The following is a 13222-nucleotide window of genomic DNA, read 5'->3' as shown; positions in this document are numbered from 1 at the left end:
TTGGCCTCATCTCCACATTTAATACAGGAAAATATAATGAATGTGAGCTCCTAATAAGCAAGGAGAGCCAAGTGGCACAAGGACAAAGCAAACCGAGCTAATCCCTGTCACAGCCTCCTGATTTCCCGCTCCGGCTTTCCATTCTTTCCCGTTCGGCTTTTTTCTCTTCTCCCGCCGTGCAAATTTGGAATCGTCACGTCTGCCACAACGTCTTACCTTATCAACAAAAGCTAGCATGGCAACCCCGCGCAATCTCTTCATTTCAAATTACAAGGAGTGTTATGGAAATGACTTCTAGAAGTGCTGGAGCTTTTTTTTTTTTTTTCTTTTTTCCCCCCTTGCTGACTCTAACATACAAAGTGAGAAATGTGCACAGGATGCAGGAGTGAAAATGCTGTGAATGGACAATTGTAGCTGCGGTGTGCTGCACAATGCAAATGAATTCAGCAGTCAGTGGAATTTGGTGCAGAGGCGGCTTCATATTGACGGGAGGACTAACTCGATTTTATATTTGCGTGTTTTCCTCTCTCTCTTTTTTCTTTGGCCAAACTGAGGCTGAGTGGTGGCTCCGTTTTAATCTCCACCAGAAAAAACAAAAAGAAAAAACTAAAAGTCACACACCTGTCTGCAGAGTCCTTGTGTGCAAAAGCCGCACTCAGACACAGGAAAATTTTTAAACAAGAGTTGGTTTCTTTCTCTTCTGCAATAGGCAGACCTGCACCATTACAGGTCACTTAATTTGACAAACTGACAGTGGCAGCTGAAAATACTTGCTTCTAATAGTGTTTGTTAGATCATCATTTGCTCTGCAGCAGGAACCCTGATTGATAATTATTCTAAGAGACGCCGACAGCGGAGACGACGAGTCGGGGGGGGTGGACGAGGAAGGATGACGGCAAGTGGGTGGTGTGTCGCTGTACCTGACTTCAGGAAGAACGCTGAGAAGAAGGAGTAACACCCACAAGATCAGGTCCTGCGATTTCATCTTCCGCAATTGAGCAGGCATGTTGGTTCAGACCGGAGGCTCCTGGAGAGAAACAGAAGAGGCGCCGTTGTAAACGCTGGCAAACAGCTTCAAGTGACAGGACAAAAATTAAATGATCACAACAGGTAGCTAAAGAAGTGATAAAGTTTTAGTAAGCGTGCCAATGCATAGCCAGTAATGCACCTTTATTACTGTTGTTGATTGGGATTAGTGTGCTATGACGATTGACAGCAGTATGTCACACAACATGGGTCAAATTTGATAAAACCTGCAAGAAAAAAAAAATTAAGATCAATGGATTTTTGGAACAACACATGAGAAAACCCAGCTCTCTCTGGACTCTATAGGTCACACGTGTCAAACTCAAGGCCCTTGTTAATGTTTTATCTGTCCCTCGATGTAAGATTTAAATTTGATTGGATCTGGCCCTCCAGACTGTGACAGATCGGGTCTCTGTCGCTTCTCATTTTGCTTAAAAAAATTTGGTCTTCTCGTGACCATTACTTAAAAGCAAATAAAATTTAGTTTTAATTTCTCAGTAACCTTGATTTTAACATGGAAAAAGCAACAAAGAACATTCAACGATTAACTCGTAGCCAAGAAAAGTCGTTGGGGTGTCTGACTTGTCAATGTGCATCAGAGTAATAACGAGTCTGCCTAATTTATGTCGTATTTTTTTCTATTTACTCCTTGTTTTAATGTTAAATGTTGATACCTGTATGCTCAGTTTTTTTGATGGCTTTTTTAGTTGTTTTAAATGATTTTGATCAAATGTTTTACTAAAAAAGACAATTTAAAACGTGATGATAAAGCGTAAAGCATAAGAAACGAATGCTAATGAAGTCTCTTTTTAAATTTGATCTAATTTTCTTTGTTCATTAAAGGAAATTTGTCATCGGGAAAAGGTAATTTGTATTTCTGTTTGAATAATTTGACATATTATATTTAAAACCAAGGTTAACTTAGGTATTTTTTTTTCAATAAATTTTGATGGAGATTGGCCCTCGGCTATGAGTTCAAACGGCTCACAAAAGGTAACAGAGCTGGTATTTTAATATCTTTTACAGCTTTTACATAATCACGGTTTAAGTTTTAGGATTTTTAGAGATTTTTCCATATAAAGTTCAACTGAGAGTTAAAGATATACTGCACTAACTTTTGGGCTGTCGAAAATTCTGACGTTTTCCACAAACAAACTCTTCTTACTCCCACAACTACATTTGACACGTATACAAATTATACATCAGAACGTAGGCACTTTTTGTCTTCTTTCTCCCAGTGCTTCTCCCACAGCTGCAGAATTTATGGGGTTTTTTATGGTTCCCCCAGAACACAGACGATGCACAGCCAATCTTCCACTGATTCAGTTACATTTTAGCTCAAAATCTTCTCCTCAAAACTGGAAGTAAAGGGTCTTTTTAACTTGTCATATCTCCTACAATAAAACACCGTAGACACATATAAATCTACATATGTGACGATCAGTCTCATGCCTATCATGGTTCAATAATTTTTAGGATATGAGTTATAGTTTTTGCACAGTGACTGCTTCTTTGAGCTTTATTTTCAGTCTGCCTCTTTTAAGAGTCCTGTCAGGGAGTGACAGACACAGATGTGTGGTTACCATGGTGATCATAATTTGCTACAGTTCCTACATCAAAATGCAGGCTTTTAAATTTTTATTTTTTTTATCTTAGATGATTACAAAGTTATGCTGGAGTTTTGAACAACAGCTGAGCCGGCACCCTCCAAAACTTTTCCAGAAATTGTTCAGTTCTTTTGGTTGTTCATCCACTGAATAGAACACATTCCTGTTCCTTAACTCACCTCAGTCGTTCACATTCTTCGATTTATACGGTCAATGATACTGTAAATTTCACAGCAACATAAATCACAGCATTTCAGAAGAGGCACAAATCAAAAGTGTGATTTGGGTCCATGTCATCTTTATGAGGGTTGAAGAGAACCATAAAGTTTAACTGAGGTTAAAGGAGGCTGATCTGAGCAGGAGACCTGAGGGACAATAGTTTGTTTTTCCAAGCAGCTCAGCAAAACCTGCGCCCTGTAACACGAAGCGGGATTAGTGACTTTTGGAGACAACTTCAGGTCAGTTTGGGATTTTCAGAGCGAAGAAGCTGGTTCACTTTGTACCTGGAGCCCTAACCTGCTCTAGATTAGAGGTCACACCAGTCCACACACTACCTGTCAACCAGTCACCACTCCCAAGAAGAAACAAATAGGAAAAATCCACCGGTGCGTAACGGTGGGAGGCTCTCTTATTCCTCAAGCTCCTGTTACATTTGACTTTATGAAACATCTTCATGTGAGACCAGGTGAGATCGGAGTACTTATGTTAAATAAAACAGAAAATGATCACAGTAAAATTTGTTCTTGACTGTTTTAAGAAAAGGAACTTTGCCCTCCGACACATAAGATTTCTTGCTATTTAATCCTGAAAAAGGAGAACGTCTGTATGTTCATGCTACTTTCCACAGAGATCTTATAACATAGTTGAAAACCTAAATAAATCACGAGTAAACTGTAACAATTTTAATGTAACACTGCAGAGATTGAATTATTTAGAATAAGCCCACTCGCTAGACTGAAGCGTTTTCTTTTTTGCTCCTCGTTTAAGCGTTAAGAGTTTTTAAAACAGTATAAAAGCAAATAAAATTTAATTTTTATGTCTTGATTAAAAGGCAGCAGCTGCAGCGTGTTAGTTCCAGAAACAAAATGGCCTTATGGTTAAATCTACTTATGCTTTAATGATGTGACAGCAGCAGTACTGGTAGAATTATTATCACCTGCTGCTGAAGGGGAAGGTGGTGTAGTTTTACTTGTATCTCATGAATCACTGAACAGATTTTACCAAAACTTTCAGAAAGTAATCACTAGGCTGACATTTACAACTACCTAACTTTTGGAGATGAACTGATTCAAGATGGCCGCCAGAACAAACTGATCTTAGTAAACACCGAAGTGGTGATAAGTCAGCCAAGTTTACAGAGACTGAGCTCAGATTTTGTGTGGCAGTAGCTGAGCATCATGCCCCATACGTACTTTGAGCAACATATGTGCCAAAAACCTTGACAATAAATGTTAGAGTCAACTCTGCTTGTCTGTTAGCAAAATATCTCATAAATCACTCTTTAATGTAACTCACAGAAAGTAATTATTGACTAAACTACAAAAGATTCAATTTTGGAGTCAACTAAATTCAAAACGGTTGCCGCAGATAATCATCCTTACTCTGCTCAAAAATGACTATAACTCAGTAAACTTTACAGACGTTGAGCTGAGATTTGGTGTGGTAGTAGCTGATAGTCATTTACAACATATACTCTAAGCACTAAAAGATCATGTGAGAACATGCAAGGTATCGCAGCATTACGTATTGTGCATAACATTTGGTTAGACCAGAATGGTCAACTTAGTCATTTGTCATCATAAGAAGGTCTTAATACTCTATCATGACATCAAGATATGAATTCTCTCAGAAACGCTACACTTTTAATTTCTTGGTGTGTTCACCTGTCCTTTATTTCCTGCTGGCTGTTGTTCCAGCTTCATGACCGTGATTGGTTCCCTGACCAGAGCTTGAAAACCTGGGTTGACTTACAGAGTTGATAAGCAGCTTTGTAGTACTAGTAAGCAGGATTACCCATAGGTGGGATAAGTTAGGCTAAGTTAGGTTAAAAAAAACTTAGTATAAGTTAAACTTGCTTTTCTCTTACCAGCTGAACAGTAAAAATGATGTATATATATATATATATATATATATATAAAAATTGCAGGTAATTACTCGTTTCCTAATTTTGTCTTCATCCACAGATGATTTAAACCGTTCACTTTATAATATTATATCTATGAAAGGTGTTACATGGACACATTTTACTGACTTCTTTACAAATGTATTCAGATTTTAATAAATCTCTCAGAAAGTAATCATTGGATGTACATCTGCAAATGAATACCTGTTGGAATCAACTCAGTTTAAGATGGCCGCTACAGCTAATCAACCTTAGAAAACTCAAAACTGGCTGTAATCTGTTGTTTTGATCAAAAATGTGGTGTGGTAGTAGTTGAGAGTCATCCCCTGCACATACTCTGAGCACTAACAGATGTGCAACATCTTAAACTTTGGCTTGCAAAGTGGTGGGCGATGTGCATTCCTGCAAGGAATTTCTCTCAGTGTCGGCCCCACGAAGATGACACCCTGTCGAATATGCGGCCCACCTCTCGCTCAGTGGCCACTGCCACCAGCTCCTCCGGCCACCCTGCACAGGAGGCATTATAAATTGTTTTATATAAACCTAATGGTAAATAAGATAAATTGCCCAACTACTTTAAATGTGTCTGTGCAGACCCTGTTTGGCTAATGATGATGTGGTGCATCCTTTAAAAAAACGCAGATCAACTAAGATGGCTTTAAGGTTCCTATGATATGAAAAACAACCTCTGAACATTTACTGAATCCCTAATTTCGAATTCAGGGAGGCCTCGTGCAGTTTCAGTGCACTCATCATTCAGCATTACGCAGAAGTCTTTTGAAGTCTGTTTTCTTCTTGCTCAGCGGGTGTTTGAGAAATTGCCTGTATTGTCATTTTTATTCACACATTCTTGTGCACTCAGTCACCTGTAACTCAGGTCTAGCTCCACGGTGAAAATAAACTCTTTTCTACAGTCTGTTATCGGACATTATTATTGGTCACAAAGTTCATCTTCTAACCAAGAATATGAAAATGTCTTTTTTTTTGCCAGTAATTCGAAACAGCCACTTTCTTGTGAATCAATTTCCAAAATCTAATTAGTTTTATCAAATGAGCCCGAGCATTAGCTAGTGATGAAGAACTGAGCTAATGCGTAGCGCTGTATCACCCATAAATTAGGTAATTATTAAACTGACATAATGTTCATTTTGGAAGCATATAACAAAACTGCATTATTAAAGTTTTAAACCTTGACGTCCTGCATGCTTTCCAAGTTTCCTTTCTGTTTAGTGCACTCTTAAAGGAGTTCTAAAATTTTAAATTGTTTTAGATTAAAAGGTCAGATAGAGTACATTAATTTTACACATAAATCTACAAATATATTAAAAAATAGGTGTAAATAATCCAAGTGAATTCATTATTTATTGCCTGCTGCCAAAAGGCAGAGGCGAACAATTGTGTTTTTGCCCATATCTGTGTGTGTCTGTGTGTGTGTGTTTGTGTGGCTGTTACCAATATATCTCATGGACCACGAGACAGATTTTAATGAAACTTGCAGAAAGTAATCGTGCTTGTACATCTAAAACTGATTACCTTTTGGAGGCAACTGAATTCAAGATGGCCACCACAGACAAGTGAGCTTAGAAAACACAAAAATGGCTACAATTCAGTTAATTCAACAAACGTTGAGCACAATTACACTTTCATGGTTTGACCAAAATTGGCTACAACTCCATCATCAACATCAAATGGTCTCAGTTTACAACTCTCGTACGCAAGGAGGCGGGCGACATGCATTCCTTCAAGGATTACATTTAAAAAAAAAAGTAAATATTCCAAAACTAAATAGTTACCTCCGCCCTGGAGGTTATGTTTTTTTAGTAGTGTCTGTTTGTTTGTCTGTAAGCAAGATCACTCAAAAAGTTATGAACAGTTTTTCATGAAATTTTCAGGGAAAATTAAAATTTGGCGCTGCTCTGGTTAAATTTTAAGGTCAAAGGTCAAGGTCACATGTGATCCTGTGCTCCAACTCTGCAACGGTGTAATGTATGAATGTCAGCTGGAAACCTCAAGGGTTTAGGATGATGCCTATTGATTTCAAGGTCACAGGGTCAAAGGTCAAGGTCAGAGGTGACTCCTCTGTTACCTCCACTAAGGAGGTTATTTGTTTGTCTGTCTGTTAGCAAGATAAGGTAAAAACTAATAAATAAATAAATTTGGATGACATTTTCAGGAAATGTTGGAGCTCTCACAAGAAAAAAAACATTTGATTCAATTTTTGGGCTGTCCTGTTTATAATTGGGATCGCAGTAATTTTTATTGACGGCGGAGGTTTGGCTTCTTGTTGTCTTTGTTATCTCCGCACACTACATTTTCAGCAGCTCAACAGCGATATCGTAGCTACAGACCGTTTTATAATTTTAATAAAAAACAAAACACACGTCGGTCATACCTGCTAAACTGAGGAACAGACAGAGATTCCTTGTTTTCCTCCACCGTTCTTCCCCCTCTTGTTTCCCAGTGACGGCCTTCCTCACACACGAATGTTATCAATTACAGGGAGGCTGCAGTCCAGCAAATTACAGAAAGATTAAATGACCCCTCATTAAAAATAAATGAGCTCCGAAATGTCTGTACCTGATTTTCAATGCAGCCGAAAAACAATGAGAGAAAATAAGCCAAGTGACTGATGCAGCAGCAGTGACACACACACACACACACACGTGTAGCAGCTGTGTCACAGTTAAAAGGCTTTCACTGTGTGTTTGAGTTGTTTTTTTTGCCACCGAACAGAAAGAACATCAAAGTGTTTCCACAGGGGAACCAGTGACCTCTGTGTTACAGCAGAACCTGAATCATCACAGGAGGAGTAAACAAATGAATTGATCTAAAACTACAATTTTCGGGACTGTTTGCATTATTAATGCCGCTGCTGTCTTCCTGCACTATATTTGTCACGAAGCTGAGGTGTAACCATTTTAAAAGAGGTGTCTTAATATTGATTAGGAATTGCAGAACAAAAGCCAAGATCTAGTCTTTATATGAGCAGTGATAAACGTGCTCATTCACTCAGTGCTCTTTAATGAACTAATTTTCTTCTTATAGGTCTATGAAAACACATTTTTGCCCTTTTTTTTTACCTCCCAGTCTGTGCGCAGTGATGCACCCTCTTGTTATTTGTCTTTTGAAACATCTGGTTTTATTTTTAGTGTTTTTAAGGTTAGTCCTCAGATCTTCTTATTGTTCCACTAAAGTTCAGGCATACATTTTACTGTTTGAGCGGTACAACCTGGATCTTTGACAGGAAACCTATCTTTAGCATATCTTCTCTTGAAATTACAAGCTTTTGTAAATCTTAAAGGAAGGGTACAGATATACTGAAGTGGATATGTTTTGGAAAGGTTGAGAACAATAAATATCTCACCGGTTGTAGATAGCTCTTTGAACAGCCTTGATTTGGTGAAATAGAGTTAATTCTGACATGAACAGCTAGTCTCAACAGTCTACCTTGTCTCTTTTTATTTAATTTTATTTTTTAAAGTGAGACAGACGAAGAAAAAACAGGAAAAATGTATCTTATTTTTTAATTTTTATTTTTTAGGGAATATACTGAACTTCAATGTTTTTGAAAAGCTCCATATCTAAAATCTACACAGATCCAGTAAAACTGCTCTCTAAAAATAATCAATTGTTTTCTCATTAAAAGCTTTGTTTGTGTGTGAACGGGAGGTGCAAATGTTTCTCGAAATATTTGTAGTAGTGCGAGCAGAGTCTTAAAACAAGTCCAGGAAGTCCAGTCTAAAAATTAAAAGAGCCTTTACATCGTCAGGTTGCCCCAGGCCGAACTGGAAGTGCTTCAACTTTCTGTTACTGACATTTGCACCTGCAGCCACGTAATTCTGTGTACTGTAACTAAATGTGACGTAAACTGATGCTAATGTAAAAGTTACCAAACAGAAATCACATGAACCCCAACAAAATTTCCGAAACACTAAAGCCTTGGCCTCACTTGGACTAGCCTTCAGCTCATCAATCCTGTCAGAATTCAATTCTATTTTTCCCCACATAATGTCCTTCAAAGAGCTGTCTGCAACAAGTAAGATACTAATTGTCCGTACCATTTCCACAGAACCTCACTTCATAAAATCTCAACTTTTGCTTAAAGTGCTTAGGAAGGGGATTGTTTTAAATAAGCAACATGAAACACACACTGTAAAAAACACATTAGTATAACAGCAGAGACTGTTGGCATATTTTGTAGCAGTTTAAGATATTTAAGGAAGCATAAGAACAACAGAACGCTAACAGAGAGGCGTTAGAGGAAGAGCTGCAGGCGGCAGACAGCACACCTGCACTGTGTACAGACTGCACTGGCAATTATTTTTGATTGACTTCCCAAACCAGTTTTTGTTTGGCTGCGGCGTCTACAACAGATAGAATAAGATATTATTGTTCATAAACTTTCCACAAAATCCCACATCGAAAGATCTGAACTATCAATTTAAGGCTTTTTTTTTTTTTAAGAAATACTCTACGGCTGGTGACACCATGGTGGGTGCCAGGTTGAGTCACAAAGGCTGTTATAATGTGATTGACTTTTTTGGTCAACTCACCAGCCGGAGCATCTTCATGATGGACAATAAATCAGGTTTTTATCTCACAAACTCCTCTGAAAACAGAACAGTTGGGGCAATTTTTTACCACTTTTTGGCAGCCTTGATGGATCTCATAAACCAACCACTGGTCTCAACCATTTGGATCAAAACAAGTAAATTTAAGTTTATTTAACCCTTTATCCCAGCGGTGTGCAAACTGTGGCTCTGGGGCCATGCATGGCTCTTTCTTCCCTCTGCAGTGGGTCGCTGTAGCGCTGATCAAAACTAACGCAGAAGTAAATAATGCTTATATTTAATAAAGTCCAAAGGGAAAAGCTAGTTTTTGCAGTGTGTGTGAACAAAATACAAAAAGAAAACATATTGATCAGTCTGTGTAGTAGTCTGTTAGCCCATTCACTAATCCAACATCCAGTAACACAAAGGGATCTGTGACGGAAATCCATCAGGAAATAAAACATTTTTAACACATTTGAGTCAACATCCAGAGGTGTTAAAAAAAAAAACATGAAACTGCAGTTCTGCAGACATATTACAAGCTCCCCTTAGCAGCCACCGAATTAAGATGTTACGGAAAATATGTCAAGTCACTCTGCTTTCACTGAAAATTAAATATCAAGGTTTGTTTTTGATTAAAAAAATGTAATAAAAGTTAAATTGAGCGAAGGTCGCTGTCTTTATTAATAGGAATTAATTAACAATTAAATACTCTACAAACTGGCCTCATTTTTAGGTCCACAGAGAAAGTTTGTGTTTCATCATTTCAAAGTAAAATATTTCTTATTTTTTCAGCAACTATAAAAAGAAGTGATATGGGCTTGCCTTGTTTACAGTTTAAATTTGATTGAATATTCTTGTATAAAAAAAAATGTCTTTTTGTACGAATATGTAAAAATAAATGCCAATTTAATATCAGAATGTAGCAGTCAGGATGTCAGTATTTTGCATTCTTTTCTTGTTTTTTATTTGTTTTTTCATGTGATCCTTGTGTTTTCATGTGAATATTTATTCTTGTGTAGTTTTGCTGCTTGTGTTTCCTGTCTTTTAGATGATTGTATTGTCTTGTTCCTTGTGTTCCCTGCACCATGATCCACCTTCCCCTCAGCTCAGCCTGCCACGCCCACCTCACCTGTTCCCCCTCATCTCCCAGCTGTAGCTCATCTTCCACTCACTCACTCACTCACTCACTCACTCACTCACTCACTCACTCACTCACTCACTCACTCACAGTTCTTTAAATTCAGTCTCTGGTCATTTCCTCTCTGCTGGTTCATTGCTGTTGTTATCTGCTTGCTGTTTGCTTCCTGGTTCCTGTTTTGTTGTTCGTTTTTCATGCTGAAATCAGATAACCTCCTTGTGTCTCCTCACAATTCCCTGAAGTTACTTTTTGGAAGTTTTGCTGCCAAGTCAACCTTTTTGTTTTTGTAAAATAAATCAATTTTAGATTGTTTTTTTTCTAGTATGAGTCGGCACTCTTGGTTCATTTCCCTCAGTAATATTTACGTATTAATGATTTGAAGTTATGTCAATTTTAAAGTTGGTTTTCTGGCTCTGGACACATTTTTTTTAGTATGGAAAAGAGGCAAAAATAGTTCTTCAGTCTGGGAAGGTTGCAGATCTCTGTCCCAATACTATCATTTCTTAGCATGCTGATCTCTAAAGTGCCTACTTTACTTTGATCAAACTAAAAAGCTAAACTGCTTCCATCAAAACAGCCAAAATCTGAAATTGGACCCCAAAGCTTTCGACTCCTAAAAACACCCATTTTGCTTCAAATACCACAGTCACTGAAACGTCATTCCTGTCAGTCTTGCTTTATGGTTGTTTCTGCAGTGTGCACCAGCAGTTGCTTCATAACACGTGGTAACTGCGCCCTGCACAGCAGCATGCCCACCAACCAGCACAACGTCCCTCCCACTGGGTCCCTTCTGCTGCTTCAGTCGAGCAGTGGCCATTCATTAGCTGAACGGCCTTACCTTCCCTTCCACTACTGCAAGACATTAGACAACTCTGAGAATGTTTTGTTCAAATCAAACTTTTATTTTTGCAGTTTTATTGGAGGAAAAGAAGAAAATTCAATAAAAGCCTCAAAAGCCAAAGTGACCAAGCTTGTTTGTGATGTAGAAGCAGCCACTGGGTGGACTATGGATTCACAAAAACGATCATATTAATGTGTTGTATTACTTAAGTCAATCTGTTCCGACTATGTTTTGTGCTATCAGAGTTTTCCAGGTGTTACGTTACAGAATATGTAAAACATTTAAACAGATGTTGGAGTGGTGTCAAAAATGCAAACAAAGATGAAGCAACTAACGTTTTTCAGTTTTTGCAGTTTAAGCCGGCAACAAATTAAAAAAAGAAAGAAAAAAAAAAACGCAGCGACATTTGACAAAATTATGGACAGCAATGATGTAGTAAAAGGTAATTTTATTTCAGACAAGTGATGTTAACCCGGGGATTTTATAATGATTTGTAAAGTAGTAAAGTAAAGTTAATAAAAAGCTCTCTTTAAGGAGAAAAAATGTGCAGCACATCTTCCATTTGCAGGAGAAAGTAATTGAATGGTTTAAAAGCCATGTTTCAGAAATGAAAGTTGGCACGGCTTTGCACATTTCTCATTCAGTTTAACATCATTAAACAGTACATGGAAACTGAATGAATTTCATTACTTAAAGGGCAAAGGGTACAAGCCAAATGTGGACACCTGTGATTCCTGAATTTTCACACAACAATGCATTAAGGCTCCGTTCACACTGGATGACGACGCGTTAAAGCTCTCCACAACCTGCGAGACCTATTAGAACGTGGCCGGATTGCAAATTTGGGAAAACTCCTTCAGTGTGAAGGCCATCATGCTACACTCTTAGTCCACTTCAAGTAGGTTATCTGTGTTATTTTCTTCTCAGACCACATCAGGATGCAGCTTAACGCAAGAAGACCACGCCGCACAAACATAATACTACCACTCACTGAATGTAACACGTATCCACTTTGTTGTTTGCTTGACCTTGTCACAATCACATTCACAGCCTAGTTATAAGGCCAGCATGGCCAGTCCTGCGTCAAACTCTTAACGTGCAAGACTCTTTGGTGCGTACGGGCCCCTCGTCACGGATATGCTGCCACAGTTGTCACCATGCTCCACCCAGGATCCTGAGACGCTGCCACTACAGTGATAACCCGCCACAACCTTGCAATGGAAATACTGTGTATGCTTAAAATCATTGTGAACTTATCACACTTTTATCACACATAATGAGGAACCCACTGTGTTCTTCATATGCACACAAGGACCTCAACAAGACCCTGCAAAGGTCATTCAAGTTCTGGCTGATTTTTTTTTTTTTTTTTTTTAACGTAGCAGTGGGGTTGTCATCCAGTGTTAATACAGGTCTAACAACCACAATTCATCAATAACTCCCTTCAGACATTAAGCTCTTGAATGTTTATGGAATGACTGCAGAAATGTTTTGCCTCTTGGGATTAATTAAGGTTTCTGATTCTGAAAACTATACGGACATGGGATAGCTTCAGGAAGTGAACAACTTTACTGTTCAACAACAAAAAGGTTGTAGAGGTGACATCAACTCCTCTGGGCTCAGAGGACTCTGAGATGCACCAACCAAAGACCAGAACCACAGCCCTGACTGACATCAGTCAACATTTAAAAGCCTGGATCTGTGATAATTTGGATTTTTTTTCAGTGCCCTTGGCAGAATTCATCCTCACTTCTGTGCAGGGGTGGAAATTAGCACCCGCCACCCGCCAAATGCGGGTAAATATTTGAAGTGGCGGGTGAATTTGATCAACACACACGCCACTGTGGCGGGTTGGCAATTTGAACAGAAAAGGTGTTATTTGTCCTCTTGACATATAGGGGGCAGTAATGTGCTCGAGTTGCTGCTGTTACGTCG

At 38.4% G+C, this 13222-nt stretch overlaps 1 protein-coding gene across 3 annotated transcripts in view; it reads right to left on the bottom strand.

Moving 5' to 3' along the window:
• The window catches only part of gabra3 (gamma-aminobutyric acid type A receptor subunit alpha3), a 125205-nt gene that overhangs the window by 74453 nt on the left and 37530 nt on the right, over positions 1 to 13222 (bottom strand). For all 3 annotated transcript variants that reach the window (XM_017412489.2, XM_017412491.2, XM_017412490.2), the window contains exon 2: positions 921 to 1027. In XM_017412489.2, the coding sequence (XP_017267978.1) occupies positions 921 to 1006 (86 nt within the window). In that variant the 5' untranslated portion in view covers positions 1007 to 1027. The remainder of the gene's footprint in view (positions 1 to 920; positions 1028 to 13222) is intronic.

The sequence above is a fragment of the Kryptolebias marmoratus genome, linkage group LG13 (assembly GCF_001649575.2).
Source record: "Kryptolebias marmoratus isolate JLee-2015 linkage group LG13, ASM164957v2, whole genome shotgun sequence".
Taxonomy (NCBI): domain Eukaryota; kingdom Metazoa; phylum Chordata; class Actinopteri; order Cyprinodontiformes; family Rivulidae; genus Kryptolebias; species Kryptolebias marmoratus.
The sequence above is the reverse complement of the archived record's forward strand: the minus strand, read 5'-3'. Positions and strand labels throughout refer to the sequence as shown.